Source organism: Budorcas taxicolor, chromosome 5, assembly GCF_023091745.1.
Source record: "Budorcas taxicolor isolate Tak-1 chromosome 5, Takin1.1, whole genome shotgun sequence".
In the NCBI taxonomy this organism is placed as follows: Eukaryota; Metazoa; Chordata; class Mammalia; order Artiodactyla; family Bovidae; genus Budorcas; species Budorcas taxicolor.
Window position 1 is genome coordinate 103,373,557 of NC_068914.1, and position 22,321 is coordinate 103,395,877.

The 22,321-nt window shown below is 37.9% G+C and overlaps 1 protein-coding gene across 1 annotated transcript; it reads left to right on the plus strand.

Moving 5' to 3' along the window:
* Positions 1-9,098: 9,098 nt before the first annotated feature.
* Positions 9,099-10,046, plus strand: LOC128048175 (olfactory receptor 10C1-like). Its single transcript, XM_052640584.1, has one exon. The coding sequence runs from the start codon at positions 9,099-9,101 to the stop codon at positions 10,044-10,046; it is 948 nt and encodes a 315-aa protein (XP_052496544.1).
* The last annotated feature ends 12,275 nt before the right edge of the window (positions 10,047-22,321 follow it).

The following is a 22,321-nucleotide window of genomic DNA, read 5'->3' on the forward strand; positions in this document are numbered from 1 at the left end:
CAAAAATCACTGCAGATGGTGACTGCAAACATGAAATTCAGAGGTTTGCTCCTTAGAAGGAAAGCTATGACCAACCTAAACAGCATATTAAAAAGTAGAGACATTACTTTGACCAAAAAAGCCTGTATAGTCATAGCTATGGTTTTTCCAATAGTCAGGTATGGATGTGAGAGTTGGACCATAAAGAAGGCTGAGCACCAAAGAAGTGATTCTTTTGAACTGTGTGTTGGAGAAGACTCTTGAGAGTCCCTTGGACTGCAAAGAGATCAAACTGGATTTGGAAAAGGAAATCAGTCCTGAATATTTATTCATTGGAAGGACTGATGCTGAAGCTGAAGCTCCAAAACTTTGGCCACCTGATGGAAAGAGCAGACTCATTAGAAAAGGCCCTGATGCTGGGAAAGATTGAAGGCAGGAGGAAAAGGGGACGACAGAGGATGAGATGGTTAGATGGCATCACCAACTCAATGGACATGAGTTTAAGCAATCTCTAGGAAATGGTGAAGGACAGGGAAGCTTGGCGTGCTGCAGTTCATGGGGTTGCAAAGAGTTGGACATGAGTGAGCAACTGAACAATGATAATAACATCTAACCGCGTACCTCAATACTTAAAACAGTAATAAATATTCATTATCTTACAATTTCTGTGGTTGGTTCTGAAATTCAGTAAGTTTATTTGCAAAGTTTGGCTCAGACCCTTTAACGAGGTGCAATCAAGATATGAGATCACTTATATGTGGAATCTAAAAAAGCCAAATTCATAGAAACAGAAATAATTTCCAGAGGCAGGATGTGGGTGGGAGAAATGGAGAGATGCTAGTTAACGGATATAAACTTTCAGTTAAAAGATGAGTAAATTCTGAGGATCTAGTATACCATATACTAGACCCAGTGGCTATACAAGCACACCTAATTTTACTGTGCCTTGAAGATACTGGATTTTTTAGAAATTAAAGATTTGAGGCAACTGTGCTTTGCACAAGTCTATCAGCATCATTTTTTCCAACAGCATTTGCTCAAGTTGTGTCTCTGTCATATTTTGGTTATTTTCACAATATCTCAGACTTTTTCATTTTTATTAAGTTTCTTATGGTGACCTGTTTGGTGATCTCCAAAGCTACTATTGTAATTGTTTGGGGATGACACAACCACAACCATATTAGATGGCAAGATTAAAAAATGTGACAGTTATACAGATCAGCTTTCCCTTCCCTCTACTCCACAGGCCTCCCTGTTCTCTAAGAACAACAATATTGAAACTAGTAAATTAATAACCCTAAAATTAAGGTTACATTATTCTATTTTCAAAATGTGTGTGCAGGGGACATGGGAGCTACTTTGTTTAGTATAACTCCTTCACAACAGCTATTAAGTAGACTTCTAATCCTCCATCAAATAACAATTATAATTAATCTTGTCTCATCTTTTATTTTCTCTAGATATAAATCACCCTGTCTTTCTCCTCCCTTTCTTGGCCAAATGTTTCCAACAAGTTGTTTCTACTTTTTTTCCATGTCTCAACTTCTATCTATCCATACATAACTTGAATCTGGTCTGCCCTCTTATCTCTCTCTCAAAAACTTTTTTCTGAAGTTTCCAATGGCCACTGTGTAGCTGAAAATTAATAGGGAACTCAAAGCTATTTTTTCTTAACTTTTCATAAATATTTGGCACACTTAGTCACTTCTTCCTTAAATAATCTTTTTTTTGCCTTAGGAAATGCTGTTTTCCATGATTTACTCTTTCATCCCAAGTCTTCTGTTTTCAAGACCACTCATAAACTCATTTTCTAAGGGATTAAAGAAGGATACCAGAAATCGTGACAGCTAAAGTCCTTATTTTGTTTGTATTGCTGATAGGGCTCATTCTCATATGGTCACTATATCACCAAATGTTGTGAACTTTTACCAAATTATTCAGGTCAAAATCAGATGTAAAGAAGCATTAAGAAAGAATTTTAAATGGACCTAGAGGATTGTAATACTGAAGGAAGTAAGTCAGACCAAGAAGCAGAAACATCAAATGACATCCTTTATATGCAGAATCTAAGCAGATATACAGATGCCACCACCCTTATGGCAGAAAGTGAAGAGGAACTAAAAAGCCTCTTGATGAAAGTGAAGGAGGAGAGGGAAAAGTTGGTTGAAAGTTCAACATTCAGAAAACGAAGATCATGGCATCTGGTCCCATCACTTCATGGGAAATAGATGGAGAAACAGTGTCAGACTTTATTTTTTGGGCTCCAAAATCACTGCAGATGGTGATTGCACCCATGAAATTAAAAGACACTTACTTCTTGGAAGGGAAGTTATGACCAACCTAGGTAGCATATTAAAAAGCAGAGACATTACTTTGCCAACAAAGGTCCGTCTAGTCAAGGCTATGGTTTTTCTAGTGGTCATGTATGGATGTGAGAGTTGGACTGTGAAGAAAGCTGAGTGCCAAAGAATTGATGCTTTTGAACTATGGTGTTGGAGAAGACTCTTGAGAGTCCCTTGGACTGCAAGGAAATCCAACCAATCCATTCTAAAGGAGATGAGTCCTGGGTGTTCTTTGGAAGGAATGATGCTAAAGCTGAAACTCCAGTACTTTGGCCACCTCATGCGAAGAGTTGACTCATTGGAAAAGACCCTGATGCTGGGAGGGGTTGGGGGCAGGAGGAGAAGGGGATGACAGAGGATGAGATGGCTGGATGGCATCACCGACTCGAGGGATGTGAGTCTGAGTGAACTCCGGGAGTTGGTGATGGACAGGGAGGCCTGGCGTGCTGCAGTTCATGGGGTCGCAAGGAATCGGACATGGCTGAGTGACTGAACTGAACTGAACTAAACTGAAGGAGATGTGTTACAAACAAACTTATTTATAAAGCAGAAACAGACTCAGACTTAGAGAATGAACTCATAGTTGTTGATGAGAAGGACAGGCAAAGGGATAGTTTGGGAGTTGGGAATGGACAGGTACACACTGATATATTTAAAATGGATAACCAATAAGGACCTACTATATAGCACAGCGAATTGTGCTCAATGTATATGTGGCAGCCTGGATGGGAGGGGATATAGAAGGAGAATGGATACATGTATATGCATGATTTGAGTCCCTTTGCTTTCTACCTGAAACTGTCAAAACATTGCTTACTGGCTATACTACAATACAAAATAAAAAGCTTAATTTAAAGAATAGGACTTTTGCCAATACAGTATTGTAAATTAAAAAAATAAAATTTAAATTTAAAAAATCAATTAAAAAAATAAAGAATAGGACTTTTGACTTTCAAATATCCTACATCCAATCATATACAATTGACTCTCGAACATTATGGGAGAGAATGAGCATTGCCTCCTCTCTGCCAGCAGTCAAAAATCCTTGTATACCTTACAGTCTCACTTCCGTGTCTGCTGCAGCATTTGCATCCATGGATTCAACCAATCAAGTATATGGTTAAGAACACAATGAAGAGCACAGGTTGTAACTCTGCTAGAGAGGAAAATGCTACAAATGTGAAGTGGGTGCAGAGGGACTCTTTTTGTGACGTCATGCCTGTACTAAAACTGGCTCATGTTGATATCTCCCACAATGTGATTGTGATGTCTGCTCTCTCTGTGCTTTTTATTCTTAGCCCATCTCCTCATTCTGTGCTCCTAAATGCGCATTATGGTGACCATCCTGAGAATCCCTTCAGCCACTGGCAGAAGCAAAGCTTTCTCCACTTGCTCTTCTCATATCCTGGTTGTTTTTCTCTTTATGGCATTACCTTGTTCACCTACCTCCTACCGAAGACTGCACACACTCCAGAAACAGAAAAGGCAACCGCACTCATGCACACAGCAGTCACACCTGCTCTGAATCCAGTTATCTACACCTTGAGGAACAAGGAAGTGAAGGAAGCCTTTCAAAGACTAACAATGAGGAATACTGTTAGACATGTGGCATAAAGTACTTGCAGGATCGCAACCAAGAAACACATGGACCTCTTCTATGTTTTTGTATATGTTCAAGCAAAAGAAAAGTATGAGGCTTCCCTAGTGACTCTGTGGTGAAGAGTTTGCTTGCCAACAAAGGAGACACTAGTTTGATCCCTGTTTCAGGAAGATCCTACTTTCTGCAGAGCAACTAAGTCTGATACCACAACTATGGTTATGGAGCCACAACTACTGAGCCCACGCACCATAAATTCTGAAGCCCACGTGCCCTGGAGCCTGTGGTCTGCCACAAGAGAGGTCACTGCAATGAGAAACCCATGCACAACTGGAGATTAAGGCCTGCTTGCCACAACTACAGAATTGCCCAATCAGCAACAAGGACTCAACACAGCCATAATTAAATAAATAAAAAATTAAAAAGAGAACTGTGCAATAGGAACATTAAAGTATATATCCTGTGTTCAATCAACAATATTCAATCAACAAAACTACTGAGTATCCCCTGGGCACTACTGGATTTTTCCTGACTACCATGGTAATAGGAGTAAGGTTAGTTGTTTCACACTTTTTGATGAAATAAAGTATTTCTCCAGTGGAAAATGCTAAAAAATAAAAATGGAAAAATTAGTATATTTTATTGCTAAACATAGGGTGCTGTCATTCAAGAGCTTAAGTGGAGTACCCTCCTATACTTACTCACCTCTGATACACCCTAATAATGATGTATTAAATAATCATCCAAGAGATGGTGAAGGACAGGGAAGCATGGCCTGCTGCAGTCCATGGGGTCACAGAGTAAGACAGGACTGAGCAACTGAACACAACAACAATAAATACTGATGAGTGTTGTACCCTGTAACTCAACTCTAAGTATTTAACTTGTAAATCCAGTGAAGGATTCTGATTTTTTATCCAAAACTAGCTTGTTTCTATGGTATTATCCACTCATCTTTTGGTTTTTCATACAAACGAAGGTTTAGAGAAACATATATTACATATTACCTAGGGCAATGATGAAAGTATGATTCAGTTCAGTTCAGTCATTCAGCCATGTCCGACTCCTTGCAACCCCATGAATCTCAGCACACCAAGCCTTCCTGTCCATCACAAACACCCGGAGTTCATTCAAACTCATGTCCATTGAGTCGGTGATGCCATCCAGCCATCTCATCCACTGTCGTCCCCTTCTCCTCCTGCCCCCAACCCCTCCCAGCATCAGGGTCTTTTCCAATGAGTCAACTCTTTGCATGAGGTGGCCAGAGTATTGGAGTTTCAGCTTTAGCATCAGTCCCTCCAATGAACACCCAGGACTGATCTCCTTTAGAATGGACTGGTTGGATCTCCTTGCAGTCCAAGGGACTCTCAAGAGTCTTCTCCAACACCATGGTTCAAAAGCATCAATTCTTCAGCGCTCAGCTTTCTTCACAGTCCAACTCTCACATCCATACATAACCACTGGAAAAACCATAGCCTTGACTAGACAGACCTTTGTTGGCAAAGGAATGTCTCTGCTTTTTAATAAGCTATCTAGGTTAGTCCTTCTAAGGAGAAAGCGTCTTTTAATTTCATGGCTGCAGTCACCATCTGCAGTAATTTTGGAGCCCCCCAAAATAAAGTCTGACACTGTTTCCACTGTTTCTCCATCTATTTGCCATGAAGTGATGATACTGTTATTCAAATTTTTTCCTATCTAGTTTTTAAATTATGGTTTTATTTGTCCCCAATTTCCCTGCTTTCCTCTATATTGAATGTACAGTATATTGCTCTGATCAAATTTCCATTCTATTCCCATAAATAATCAGGTCCTAATTTCAGGACGCTGATGGTCTGAATCTAGAATGTATATCAGTAGTATTACAACTGAAAGGAATATAGCTAGACATTTTAAACACAGAGATTAAACATCACTGGCCAAGTAGAAGCTGAGCAAATATATTGGTATTCTGTGCCTGAAAAACATGAATATATGTTCTCTCCTGGTCAGAAGTGAGAATGATTATACATGGGACACTGATAATCATAGATAAGAAGACATTCATTACAGCAGACTGACCAAAGGGTCACAGACATCACCTGTTAAATAGCAGAAACTCTCCCTGCCAAAGCTGACCCTTAGTTGTCTCTGCGCACATAACAAATGCTTCAATGTGTGTGGGTGCATGTGGACCCACACATGCGCTCATGTACACACACACACACACACACACACAGCCCAATGCAATAAGTGCTGGTCATCACAGAGCATCTGATCTCTTCTATTGTTTTGACTGCATTTTAAAACACTCAGCAAAACCACTTAGAGAAGAACTTGCTGTTAGTATTTATTACCTAACTATTCAAAAACACATGCTTATGCCTGAAGTAGTTTCTGGATATTCTGAATCACCAATTCTGGATTCCAGAAGAAAGCTGAATTCCCAGAAAAGCAGATGAAAGAAATCTCTTTCCCAAACTTGTGTGCCATTTTAATGCTTGAGCTTCAAAGCAGCTCCTCCCATAGTTCACACTTTAAAAGACTAATTTCCACACACATCACAAGAGACATATCAGTACTGAAGGTTGGTTTGGAAGAATGTTAGAGACTCGAAAAGAGCATCTCAAATAATGCTCTATTGTATAATATACAGAAGGAAAAGATGTGTTCAGAACTTTAGTTTAAGTAATAGAATAATAAACTTTAGTTTAGTAATAAACTTTAGTTTAAGTAATACCAATGAGATGCTCTCAGTATATGCCTGCTTCTTGGAGATGTGCCCAGCACTGTTCCCTTGTGTTAAGACTACATGACGTCACTTCCAAGGCCCAAACTGATTTTAAGTACCAGAAATCATGAATCACTATCCTGACAGACCATCAAAATGATAAAACCTGATATCACATTTATCACTGTATTTTTAAGGTATAAAAGGATTTTTTAAATCATGTGATAAAATTGATACCATATTCATTGCAACTATTTGTTTTAAACACGTGACATGCATGGAGTGGAGCTTGTTTTGCTTGTTTATCCATTTCAGAATAGACCAAAGCTGAAGCAAGGAGGCTCTTTAAATTCTAAAGAAGACAGCAAATGAGTCAATAATAGTTGGGTTACTTAAAAGTTAGGAGGACTTGCCTGGTGGCTCAGATGTGTCTGAAGAAATCTGCTTGAAGTGCACAAGACCCAGGTTCAATCCCTCAGACTGGAGAATTGCTTGGAGAATTCTTGTACAGAGGATAGAGCCTGTCTCTATTCTTGCTTGGATAATTCCATGGACAGAGGAGCCTGGCAAGCTACAGTTCATGGGGTCACAGAGTCAGACACAACTGAGCAACTCGCACACGTGCACACATACACACACATAAATACACACACGCGTGCAATTTGGAACTCCCCCCAGCCACCTCCATGTAACTACCTGTAAGCATGGCAGAGAGAGGAGGATGCAAGGCCAGTAGAAACACTGCATTGACATGCCTGATAGCTCAGTCAGTAAAGAATCCACCTGCAATGCGGTAGACCCCGGGTCAATTCCTGGGTTAGGAAGATCCCTTGGAGAAGGGAGAGGCTATACACCGTATTCTGGCATGGAGAATTACATGGACTGTATAGTCCATGGGTTTACAAAGAGTCAGCCATGACTGAGTAACTTTCATGTTCACACTTTTCACTACAAAACTGTGGGCTCCGAAGTATTTTTTCCTTCTATATCTCACACAATATGGGAAAGGAGGGCTATAAGCATATCAAAATATAATGAGAGTGTTGAGGGTACTTCAAATAGAATTACTGCAAAATTTTGAATGTCTGTTAAATACTATCCATTGGTCTACAGAGTTTACTTTGTGCTGGTTCTACTGATATCAAAAAAGACATGAGCAGTCACTGTGCATCTGAGAAACTTAAAGAAAATTAATATGGAAAATAGCCATACAATTAAATAACTGAAGTGCAAGGTACAAATCCGTTAGAAATACTAGGATTTACCCACTGAAATTTAAGTAATGTAACTAACAGCAATAGATCGTCTCTGGGACATGTATTCAAATAATTAAAACCAAATTTACATTGAATGTTTGTCGTTGTTTTTTAACCAATTCCTCTTGAGACAAATTAAACTGTGCAGTGGTTGCAATCCCCATGGTCCCTCGTTGGAGTAGAAATACTGCCTACTTTATAACCATGTTATAATTAGGAATTGTCAGAAGTCTAGAAGACTGACAAGGAAAGGGAAGTTTTTCTTGTGGTTCTCGGTATGTTCTCTCATTCAAATTTCTTGTACAATTACATTGAGGATATAGAAAGGACATTCTGGTGGTTTTGATTTCCACTGATTTTAGCTACCAAGTTATGATTTTATTATATTCAAATAAAATGACTAAAATATGTAAGAAAATGAATAGGTAGATGCCTAGAAATATTCCCCCTTTCAAACATTTAAGTGTAAATTTAAGGGAAAATTATAGAATTCAGAGACCAGAACATAGCACCTTTAAAATTTGCTCTCTACACTTATCTTTTATGTGACTCATTTACACTTAATGGTAAAGATTTTGCCTGCAATGCCGGAGACCTGGGTACAATCTTTGGATGGGGAAGATACCCTAAGAACAGAATGGCAACCCACTCCAGTATTCTTGCCTGGAGATTTCCAGGAACAGAGGAATTTGGTGGTCTACAGTCGATGGGGTCACAAAGGGTCCAAAACAAATGAAGTAGCTAACATTTTTACACTTAGGAAGCTTTCATATATATTACACACCTAACAGTCTGTGTATATGATTAGGATAACAACAAGATAAAAAGAAAACATGAGAGGATGTAATTTAAAGCTGCTGTTTTCTCTAAACTTCTATGAAATTCCAGAACTCAAAATCAGGAAGAAATACTGGATCAATTATGTTGGGTGCATGCATGCATGCTAAGTTGCTTCAGTATGTCTGACTCTTTGCAATCATATGGACTGTAGCCCACTAGGGTCCTCTGTCCATGGATTTCTCCCGCCAAAAATACTGGAGTGGCTGCCATCTCCTCCGCCAGGGGTTTTTCCTAATCATTTCAAAACTTTTAGCAAACAGAATACAAGTGTCTAAGTCTCATATCAGACCACTGGCCCTAGAAAGTTCCACAGAGACCTACGCTAGGTGACTGGATGCCTCTAGGTGTTACTTCTGCCCCCTCTGCTCTCTCCACAGATGTCTAGCTCTGAGCGTATAATGAGTGGAAACCAGTCCCTCTGCACCCACTTCACATTTGTAGCATTTTCCTCTCTAGCAGAGTTACAACCTGTGCTCTTCGTTGTGTTCTTAACTATATACTTGTTTACCATGGGAGGAAACCTTCTCATCATTGGCTTGATCTGGGGCACCCCTTCCTTACACACTCCCATGTATTTCTTCCTGGTTAATCTCTCCTTTCTGGAGATGTGCTATATCACTAGTGTGGTGCCTCAGATGCTGGTGCACTTGCTTGTGGAGATCAAGATCATAAGCGTGGCACGCTGTGCAGCTCAGATGTATGTATTTAGCATCTTGGGACTGACAGAATGCTGCCTGCTAGCAGTCATGGCTTATGACCGCTTTGTAGCTATTTGCCATCCTCTGCATTACTCTCTCCTGATGGGCCCTGGTGTGTGTTTGAAATTGGCTGCAGCATCTTGGACCACTGGGGTTGTGGTGGAATCAGCCCAGACCACATGGATCTTCACTCTGCCCTTCTGTGGAACAGGAAGGATCCAGCACTTTTTTTGTGACATCATGCCTGTAGTGAAACTAGCTTGTGTTGATACCTCCCACAATGAGACTACATTGTTTGCTATCTCTGTGCTCTTTATCATGACCCCCTGTGTCCTCATTCTGTGCTCCTATGTGTGCATTCTGGTCACCATCCTGAGAATCCCTTCAGCCACTGGCAGAAGCAAAGCTTTCTCCACTTGCTCTTCTCATATCCTGGTTGTTTCTCTCTTCTATGGTACTGCCTTGTTCACTTACCTCCAGCCGAAGGCTGCACACACTCCAGAAACAGACAAGGCAACTGCACTCATGTACACAGTGGTCACGCCTGCTATGAATCCAGTTATCTACACCTTGAGGAACGAGGAAGTGAAGGAAGCCTTTTGGAGCACTCACAGACAAATGACCTAAACCTGTTTATTACCAAACTATTTAGAAACCCATGTATCTGCCAGAAGTATTTTCTGGATATTTTCCTCCTCCAAATTTCTGGATTCCAGAATAAGCATGATATCCTGGAAGAGAGATGAAAGAAATCTCTTTACCAAACTTGTGTGACATTTTAGTCCAGAGCTTCACAGCAGCTCCTCCATATGTAAAAGTTTAAAGAGTCTTTTCTTCATATATCTTGAGAGAAATATCAGTACTGACCCTTGGTTTAGTACAATGAGGAGAGGCTCCAAAACAGAAACATCAGAAATGCCTTTTGTTTTATCTATGGAAGGAAAAAGGTGTGAACAGATCTTGAGTTTAAGTAATAGAAAGTTGTGGACACCAATGAGATGCTTTCCATTGCATGACTGCTTCTAGGAGACATGTCCCACACAGCTCTCTCATGTTAAAACTAATGTCTCTTCCAAGGCCCAACCTGTTTCTGGTTAAGTACCAGAAATCTTCAGTAGTTAGTACCTCCAAAATGATAAAATCCTGATATCACATTTATTACTCTATGTTTCTCAGATATTAAAGCATTTTCAAAGCATTAAATTTAATATTATATTTGCTGCATAACATTTTAAATATGTGACATGAATGCAGTGGAGCTTTGTTTACTCATTAAGCCATTTCAGAAGTGGCCAAAGCTGAAGTAAAGAGGCACTTTAAGTTCTAAATAAGACAGCAAGTGAGTCAAAAATAATTGCATTTATTAAAAACATAGAAAATCACCCCAGACACCTCCATGTATCCACCCTTATGTGTGACAGACTAAGCAGGGTGAAGCAAGCTGGAAATGTTGCACTTACAAAACTGTGGGTTCTCAACAAGATTTTCCTTCTATCTCTCACAGTAGATAGGAAGGGAGAGCTGCAAGTATATGAAATTATATTCAGGGCAGGAGGGTGTTAAGAGTGCCTCAAAGAGAATTACTGTAGGAACTGGAAGGTCTATTAAAAGGAGAAACTGGATAAAAGTCTCCACTCCAAAGCTTGCTGAGATGAAGCATCTGGGGCAGCTGAACTACTTCCATCTGAGAGGAGCTTCAGATGACTAAATGTTAAAGACAGACTTTGGTGGTATCCCCTGGAGCTTGGGTGGCGGGGGGAGGGTGTGGATATAGGAACATAAATGTGAGGGCTGCTTCACATACAATTACTGCTATCCTTTGTATTGAGGTTCACTGTAGGAATCTCTAAAAAGCAGACTTAGAAACGAATAAAGAATACTTGACCAAATAACCAACTTAGGTATAAATTTACAAAATATGCTAATATCTATATAAGGAAAACTACAAAACTTTGATGGAAGATATCGAAGAACCAGAAAAATGGAAACCTAATAGCTTCGTACATCAACAATTGAACCACGTTGTATATTACATCCTAAAACTGCCTGGGCCTCACCCAGTAAGGAAATTTGCCCTTTTCCTCTCTCTCATTCCTAACTTACCAATTCACCAGACCACACAGGGTCTAGAAGCTGTTATATATTGGCTGAGTTCTGAATTTAAAATATTATGAACTTTTTCAAATTCAAATTCACTATATTTCAATAATTTTAAAAATCTGCAAGTTATAATAACTGACAGAGCTAGTTCAGGGAAACAAAAGGGAGAATCAAAAGAGCAAAATTAAACAGTTATTGGAAAAAGTAAAGCCATTTCCTAGTTGTATTCCTAAAGAATTGAGCATTCTGTTACAAATATTTGATTTTTTACATGAAAGCCATTGATGCACATAGCATTATGTTATATGTTATGTCCAGGGTATATGTTATACCCTGGCTTATGTAGAAATTTGAATGGAATCATCTATCATCTCATTATTTTCCAAGTATGAAAATTTAGCAAAAATATGGAGCACCTTATTAATGGCAAACTGGTAATCTCCTTTATAATTAATATATGATCTATAAATTCATAAAATATGTACACAGAACTTATTCACTTTACGTTCAGAGGTCTTTTTTCACTACTACTTTGAAAATTTCCAGTTATATTAATAAAAAAGCTTCTAATGCATACTAGAAATATTAAAGTCAAATTTTACTTCTTAGAAGATGTTTGCATCTGAGAGCACACATAAGGAAACATCAGTATTGGAAGAAGCTGCCATTTCAAAGCAACAGAAAAACAGAGGAAGAACAAGTTTTAGACATATTTGAAGTGTGTCTTTTTGGTAAAAGTTTATTAGCAAAAAGTCTCCTGTAAAGCTTTTGAAGACAGTTATTTTTAAGCCTATTTTGTCCTGAAAAAATCATATTTAGCCATCTCCAGTAAATGATCAATAAGATCACAAAGAACAACTTCGGAAGCTGGCTGATAATATGTAGTCTCTAATATTATATATGATCCAATGGCATTTAAAATATGCCTTTGTCTCATCTTAATTTCAATGCATTAACCACTGACACCACACCGAACCAATTTGAAATCAAGTTTCTAGTTGATATCTCGCTCAGAAATTCAAAGTATCTCAACTGGACGTGCCCAAAGCAAACTTATGAGTGAACCTACCCTGAAAAATATGTCAAAATTTTCCATTGTATATCTTAGCACAAATTACTATATCATCCATTCTGTATGGAAGACAGGAGTCAGGATTGTCCTTGTAACACTGCTCTCTTTGTCACTATATTCAATCTGTCACAAAATAATGGCAATTACACACAGTAAACATATGAAAATCCTTCATTTCTCCTTATTTTTCCTGGCATAGTCCAAGCTGTCATCATTTTGACCTTTAATTGACCTTTCTGGTGGCTCAATGGTAAAGAATCTGCCCGCCAAGATGCAGATTATTCCCTGGGTCAGGAAGATTCCCTAGAGAAGGGCATGGCAACCCACTCCAGTATTCTTGCCTGGGAAATCATGGACAGAGAAGCCTGGAAGGCTATAGTCCGTGGGATTGCAAAAGATTCAGACAACATCTTAGCGACTGAACAACACATCCGCTAGGAAGGACTGACCTTATTCAGTATGTTCCAAACTACAGTCATGGTGATAGTTGCAAATTAAAAATTTCAGTAAACCATAACCAAGTCTGAGGGCGTACAGTAGGCTCATAACTTTTAGAATAGAGACTAACGTGAAGAACATAGCCAAAAAAGATCCAGCTCCTTTTTGCTCTCACAGACCTCATCTAGCTCCACGCTCTCTCTGTTCTAATTTCAGTGACTCTCTTTCAGTTTCTTGAATATCATCTCACCATGCAGACAATACACGTGTTGCTCTGTCTCCCCAGAATCTCCCTCTCCAATAACTGTGTTGTTATAACTATTCTCTTCATCTAATTAATCCAAGTTCTTTAAGTCTCAAATCAATAACCACTTTATATGAAATCTTCATCTACATAACTACATATTTTCTTCCTATTACATATTTTATGACACTGTTTAACCTCCTTTGGGTCCCAAGTTTTCTTTCCATATTTATGGTGCTTCAGTTATTTATTTTTATTTCTTTTATTATTAACTCATTTGAGATATTCAAATTTATATTCTTTCTCCAAACTGCTTGATACTACCCCTACAGACCTTGTTCTTTTCAGATATTTTTATATAGTTAGACAACTAACCATTCTGAAAATGTACTATAGATCTTCACCCTGAGCTACCTCTCCTTAAAAAAGAGTAAATAATAATAATTAGATCAAATATACATTTGGCACCTAATCTATGCCAGGCATTGTCCTGAGTGTTTTACAAAGTATACCTCCCTTATACCTCACAACACTACAATTGGGGTATTATTATTTCTATTATAAAAATTAAAAAATTGAGGCATAGAGAATTTAAGAAACTTACCAATGGTAACTAACAGCATTTGTAAATGATAAATTCATTATCTTAAATATTATACTACTATATATCTTAATTTATCTATTTTTAATTGAAGGATAATTGCTTTACAGAATTTTGTTGTTTTCTGTCAAACCTCAACATGAATCAGCTATAGGTATACATATGTTCCCTCTCTCTTGATATATTTTTTCTTCAAGTTACACACTTATATTCAGTATAACACTTAAACTTAGAGGTGGCTGAATGGTGCAGCATTCTGCTTGTTGCAGATATGAAGAAAAATTATTCATAGAACATGCTCAAATATTTTAGTCAATTGTTCATAGGACATTCCCCACGTTATCTTAAGCCAGATGTAGCAATGGGACCTGCAGGTATACTGGCAGAGTGCATAACTTGTTCTCAGAAGAATCTAAATACTTAAGACCTGATCCCAAATATGAGCTTTGTGTTTGTGTTGATAAAGGAAACACAGGATTTAGGAGGTTTAAACTTGAAGAATGAATTGGATAGTGTGAAAAAGTTTCTTTAGCATAAAAGGGAGTAAATGAAGAGGCTGAAGAGAAAATCTAGATATGGATTGTCAATTCAGTCATGTGGTATCCCCAAATCAACTGAATCAATTTATATTTATAATTTCAAAAATTTGGTAGGAAATTAAACATGTATAAAATGGTCTGTGTATTTTCATGACAGTCCACTGACCAAGGGCTCAGTTTAGTTCAGTCACTCAGTTGTGTCCTACTCTATGCTACCCCTTGGACTGCTGCAAGCCAGGCTTCCATGTCCATCACCAACAACTGAAGCTTGCTCAAACTCATGACTATTGAGTCAGTGATGCCACCCAACCATTTCATCCTCTGTCGTCCCCTTCTCCTCCCACATTCAATCTTTCCCAGCATCAGGGTCTTTTCAAAGGAGTCAGTTCTCCGCATCAGGTGGCCAAAGTATTGGAGGTTCAGCTTCAGCATCAGTCCTTCCAATGAATATTCAGGACTGGTTTCCTTTAGGACTAACTGGTTGGGTCTCCTTGCAGTCCAAGGGACTCTCACAAGTCTTCTCCAACACCACAGTTCAAAAATAGGCAACATGATTCTCCTAAAAGAAAAGGGGGGAATGAGAGAGTCATTTCCTAGGCAGGTTGATAAGAAGTCTAGGGGTCCCTAAGGAGAGAGGGGTCTGGAATTCTCAAGGAGGAAGAAAGGACAAACTTTTTTTTCCTTCTCTACATTCCTTAGGATTATATAACAACAATGTATTCTGCCTGAGGACAGTCTCTGGATTAAACCTTCTGGCTAATTCTGTAAATTATGGGAGTAGACCTGCTCTTTACAAGGATTATATAACAACAATGTATTCTGCCTGAGGACAGTCTCTGGATTAAACCTTCTGGCTAATTCTGTTATCTTAAAATGTAAATTATGGGAGTAGGTCTGGTGAGGTCTTTACAACCTCTGGACAGTCTTTGGATTCCTTGGAGAGTATATAACTTCATTGCTAATACTAACAAGCGGGTACTCTTTCTACCCGCTCCTGATGCCTATGTCAGAAGCTTTCTCTATCTCCTTTATACTTTATTAAAAACTTTATTACACACACACACACACACACACACAGACACACACACACACACACACAAAGTATCAATTCTTCGGCGCTCAGCTTTCTTTATAGTTCAACTCTCACATCCATACATGGCTACTGGAAAAACCATAGCTTCGACTAGATGGACTTTTGTCGGCAAAGTAATGTCTCTGCTTTTTAATATGCTATCTAGGTTAGTCATAGCTTTTCTTCCAAGGAGCAAGCATCTTTTAATTTCATGGCTGCAGTCACCATTGGCAGTGATATTGAAGCTGAAAAAAATAAAGTCTGTCACTGTTTCCATTGTTTCCCCATCGATTTGCCATAAAGTGATGGGACCGGATGCCATGATCTTAGTTTTCTGAATGTTGAGTTTTAAGTCAGCTTTTTCACTCTCCTCTTTCACTTTCATCAAAAGGCCCTTTAGTTCTTCTTCACTTTCTGGCATAAGGGTGGTGTAGTCTGCATATCTGAGGTTATGGATATTTCTCCCGGCAATCTTGATTCCAGCTTGTGCTTCATCCAGTGCAGCATTTCAAATGATATATTCTGCTTATAAGTTAAATAGGCAGGGTGACAATATACAGCCTTGAAGTACTCCTTTCCCAATTTGGAACCAGTCTGTTTTTCCATGTCCTGTTCTAACTGTTGCTTCTTGACCTGTATACAGATTTCTCAGGAGGCAGGTGAGGTGGTCTGGTATTCCCATTTCTTGAAGAATTTTCCATAGTTTGTTGTGATCCACATAGTCAAAGGCTTTGGCGTAGTCAATAAAGCAGAAGTAGATGTCTTTCTGGAACTCTTTTCTTTTTCAATGATCCAACAGATGTTAGCAATTTGATCTCTGGTTTGTCTGCCTTTTCTAAATCCAGCTTGAACATCTGGAAATTCATGGGTCAGAAAAAAGAAATCTGTTTTTTTTTTTTTTAATAAATTTATTTATTTTAATTGGAGGCTAATTACTTTACAATATTGTATTGGTTTTGCCATACATCAACATGTATTCACCACAGGTATACACGTGTTCCCCATCCTGAACCCCTCTCCCTCCTCCCTCCCTGTACCATCCCTCTGGGTCATCTCAGTGCACCAGCCCCAAGCATCCTGTATCCTGCATCGAACCTAGACTGGCAATTCGTTTCTTATATGATATTATACATGTTTCAATGCCATTCTCCCAAACCATCCCACCCTTTCCCTCTCCCACAGAGTCCAAAAGACTGTTATATACATCTGTGTCTCTTTTGCTGTCTAACATACAGGGTTATCATTACCATCTTTCTAAAAAATGGGCCAAAGAACTAAACAGACATTTCTCCAAAGAAGACATACAGATGGCTAACAAACACATGAAAAGATGCTCAACATTACCCATTATCAGAGAAATGCAAATAAAACCATAATGAGGTACCATTTCACGCCAGTCAGAACGGCTGCGATCCTAAAGTCTACAAGCAATAAATGCTGGAGAGGGTGTGGAGAAAAGGGAACCCTCTCACACTGTTGGTGGGAATACAAACTAGCACAGCCACTATGGAGAACAGTGTGGAGATTCCTTAAAAAACTGGAAATAGAACTGCCTTATGACCCAGCAATCCCACTGCTGGGCATACACACTGCGGAAACCAGAACTGAAAGAGACACCTGTACCCCAATGTTCATCACAGCACTGTTTATAATAGCCAGGACATGGAAGCAACCTAGATGTCTATCAGCAGATGAATGGATAAGAAAACTGTGGTACATATACACAATGGAGTATTACTCAGCCATTAAAAAGAATACATTTGAATCAGTTCTAATGAGGTGCATGAAACTGGAGCCTATTATACAGAGTGAAGTAATCCAGAAAGAAAAACAAAAATACAGTTTACTAATGCATATATATGGAATTTAGAAAGATGGTAACAATAACCCTGTATGAGAAACAGCAAAAGAAATCTGTTTTAAATACATTTCACTACCCTTTCCTTTCTATATCCTTTATTAATTTTAATGTATATGAGGCATTTTTTTAATTTTATCTCCTTAGCAATCATTGTCTCTTTGCCTTCTCTTTCATTGGAAAAGCACACCTTTCTGATTCTCAGACTACATGTTAACACTATAGAATATGGGAGGCTTGTGATCAAGGCCTCAGAAAATATTGACTCAAAATCTGATATACAATCTTGAAAGGTTCAGTCAAACTAACTCTTGAGTTTTTATTTAACCAAACAAGAAGGTGATATATCTTTTCATTAGACTTGAACTTAGGAATATAAAACTCTGGAGTACCCAAGGACTATAGCACAAGAAAAGAGAGTATTGTGATTATAATGTCAATGAGAGGAAAACACTGCCTAGAGATGCATATTCTTGAGTCATGATGACTCATAGGCCAGTGAATCTAGCTTTAGTAATATACATAATTTTCTACTGTAGACAATAATGCCCTCCCCTTCTTTTACCATTTGCTTACATCATTCTGAGATGAGGTATTCCTTACCAGTAACTGAAAAAGGCAATACCTCAAAAGCCATTGTAACTGAAGTTCTAGTTCTATCTCTTGTTGTTCAGTCACCAAGTCATGTCCAACTCTTCGTGACCCCATGGACTGCAGCTCACTAGGCTTCCCTGCCCTCACCATCTCCCGGAGTTTACCTAAGTTCATGTTCACTGAATCGGTGATGTCATCCAGCCACCTCATCCTCTGTCGCCCTCTTCTCTTTCTGCCTTCAATCTTTCCCAGCATCAGCATCTTTTCCAATGAGTCAGCTGTTCCCATAGATGGCCAAATTATTAGAGCTTCAGCTTTAGCATCAGTCCTTCCAAAGAGTATTCAGGGTTGATTTTCTTTAAGATTGGTTTGATCTCCTTGCTTTCCAAGCTGCTCTCAAGAGTCTTCTCAGGCACCATCATCGGAAAGTGTCAATTCTTTGCGCTCTACCTTCTTTATTGTCCAGCTCTCACATCAGTAAATGACTACTGGAAAGACGATAGCCTTGACTATATGGACCTTTGTCAGCAAAGCGACATCTTTATTTTCTAACACACAGTCTAGGTTTGTCATAGCTTTACTGTCAAGAAGTAATTATCTTCTAATTTCATGGCTACAGTCACCATCCGCAGGGATTTTAGAGACATGGATATCGCAATTTTTTAACTCTATCTTTTTACTCCCCTAAGAAAGATAATTTCCATGCATTCTTTTTTCTAGCTTTACATATCTTTAATGGTTTTCCCTACAATTTTCATGAATTGAAATCTATTTTAATAATTCCATTATTTAATCAAATATAACATGCATATATTCTTTAAGAGTAATTCAAGAATACTGTAGATTTATTCAATAAATATCATTCACACAGTATAGGTAAACAATTCAGAGGCCTCCATTTCACAAGATTCCTGAAACGTCTAATTTTATGAGGTTTTTCCATTTACCTCAGAAGGAAAAAGTTGAACAAATTATATCATGCAAAAGTAATCTTTGTGACGAGATTACTTGACTCAAGAGAAAATTCCTAAACATACAGACCAAAGTATATAATCAGTGTCTAGACCCCTTCCTAGACAGAGATAGTTGTGCTATCTTTTGGAGTTAATTTTTGAAGTTTTAAAAATAATGATTAGGTAAGACTCAAAAAACAATATTTTCTCAGTTTCTATATACAGTTGCCACTAGGGAAATGCAGATGCCAAGTGTTTATTAATAATTGTTAAGCTAGCAACATTGACCAATCTGGTAACAAGGATAAAAACCTAGAATATAGGATTTTGTATACTTCAAAATTTTTACCAAATTATATGTTTGCAATATAAACAATATGATCAGTTCAAGCTACTAATTGCCAAAAATGTCTTGCAAGGAAGGAAATATACCTATACTCACATCCTACCAGTTAGTTAAATTAAGAGGCGGTTTATTTCACTGTATAGATTTAGGAAGACTATGAATTTGGCCATGAAGAGGTCCCTAGCAGTGCCATCTGGTGGACAGAATCTACAATGCTTGTACCTGAATAGACACATTGAGATTGAAGTCGCTCAGTCGTGTCTGACTCTGCGACCCCATGGACTGTAGCCTACCAGGCTCCTCCATCCATGGAGTTTTCCAGGCAACAGTACTGGAGTGATTTGCCATTTCCTTCTCCAGGAGATCTTCCTGACCCAGGGATCAGACCCAGGGATCAAACCCAGGTCTCCCGCATTGTAGGCAGACACTTTACTGTCTGAGCCACCAGGGAAGTCCACCTAAAAAAAAACATCTAACTCTCTGTGACATTTTAGTTCTCAAGATAATGTGATATATACAATTTTACTAAAATTATTATATTTAATAAAATTATTGTTAAAAATTTACCCAAAGACATAGAATCATTCTCTCCTTTGCTTCTTCAGTCTATTTTATACGTATGTCCAAGGGAGAGCGACATACGACTAATTTTCTGTTACCTAACTCTGTCATTTTCAATAGCATTCATAACACCCTGGAATCCTTCTCCAAAATAATTTATATGCTGCTACAGAGGAGAGATAGCTACTGTCATAGCCACTAATGATTTACAAAATATTCAATTTAAAGTCCACAGATCTCTCTCTTTTTCAAGGAGCAAGGACTGAATAAATAATTTTAAATAAATAAGTATTCTGTTCAATTCTAAATGTTACTACCTATGAAAGGCCCATGTGAAATAATAGAGCAAGAACATAAAGGTGGACAGGATTGCTAAGTTTGGTCATGATAGACAAGGGTTAACTGACGTCACCAGGGAAACTGAATATTATACAAGAAAACTGGAGTCATCATCATTACACATGTAAAAGGATGAGAGGTTTGATTTATTCTCAAAGATGAAAACAGTAGCATTTTAAATGATAGAAGGAACTGACAGGAAAGCATGTTTCTGCTTAGTATGAAGAAAGCTGTTTTAAGAAGCAGAGCCTTTTAAAAATGAAATAGACTGCCTTCAAAAATATGAAATTTTCAATTGATGAAACTATTCAAGTATATAATTGGTTATTCATTTCCCCACCCTCTATCTTTAGGTAGAATATGATTTCTAATATTTGATGGTATTTATATACATGAATTCTATAAGATCAATAACTATAATTAAATATGTCATTATCATTAATAAAAATTAATTTCTGTCCCACAATCATCTGATAGCCTATCATTAAAACTGAAGTTAACTAAAAATGATAACAAGAATATCTTTCTACTTTAGGGAAAATCTTTGAAATTTAAAATATTACCTCTTTTACTTAAAATGATAAATGCCCCACCTCTAATTGATATAAGATCCTGGGAAATGTAAAAGAAAAACATTTGATTTATAGCTTAACTGTTGTATTTAGTGTCTGGAATTAGCCTCAATCAGAAGGTATAAAGTGTTTTGTTTTTTATTTACAGCTATTATAGTGCCAAAATCACTGCAGATGGTGACTGTAGCCATGAAATTAAAAGATGCTTACTCCTTGGAAGGAAAGTTATGACCAACCTAGATAGCATATTCAAAAGCAGAGACATTACTTTGCCAACTATGTTCCGTCTAGTCAAGGTTATGGTTTTTCCTGTAGTCATGTATGGATATGAGAGTTGGACTGTGAAGAAAGCTGAGCGCTGAAGAATTGATGCTTTTGAACTGTGATGTTGGAGAAGACTCTTGAGAGTCCCTTGGACTGCAAGGAGATCCAACCAGTCCATTCTGAAGGAGATCAGCCCTGGGATTTCTTTGGAAGGAATGATGCTAAAGCTGAAGCTCCAGTACTTTGGCCATCTCATGCGAAGAGCTGACTCATTGGAAAAGACCCTGATACTGGGAGGGACTGGGGGCAGGAGGAGAAGGGGACGACTGAGGATGAGATGGCTGGATGGCATCACTGACTCAATGGACGTAAATCTGAATGAACTCCGGGAGTTGGTGATGGACAGGGAGGCCTGGCGTGCTATGATTCAGCGACTGAACTGAACTGAACTGAATATAGTGCCTTGCTTTCCTTTCCAATTATTCTGAAAAATATTAAGTAGAAAGACCCTTTGCATTGTTTTATGTAGATTATAGACAGACATTTACACCATTTCACCCTCTCCTTTCATATTTACCAATTTTAATCATCACAGTCAGTAAATCCCTCCCCATAATCACCTTCCCAGAGTTATTCCTAACTCTGGGATAGGATGAAAATTCTTTTAAGATGGCTGAGAATAACAGATGTTTTTGAGGAAATCTGGGCAAGATTTATTTTGGTAGCCATTCCTCAGATTCTGTACATACCTGTTATTACACGTTGCTTGTGATATGATTTTGATATTTAGTTGATATCAAAACCTAAATCATGAATGATGAAGTTAATTCTTTATTCTCTTGTGTGGCTGTTCCGGTTGAAAGGATTAGCTGAGAATATTGCTACAGCATCATACTACAATAGTTTCTAATGTAGTTCAAGGCAGCTGCTCAATCTACTCAATCAAACAATAATCCTGAGGAGATTTTATATGTATAAATATACACACACACACATATATATATGCATACACACAAACACACACATATATATATGTTAATATATGTTTTGTTATAGAATATGTTACAGAAAAATCCAAACAAATTTTTGGCTAACCCTAAATATATTCTACTATATAAATATATATATATATATATATATATACACATATATATATTCTATATATGTGACCTTGAAGGGCATACTAATGCCCTTAAGTAAAGATTGTAATATGTTTATTTGACTAACGGAAATATCTTCATTCATTGTCCAAAAATAGCATCCCAAGAGAAATGGTTTAATTGCATTTTACTATTCAAACTGATCTCTTAAATACATATGTAAATATATATTTAAAGTGCCAAGAAATT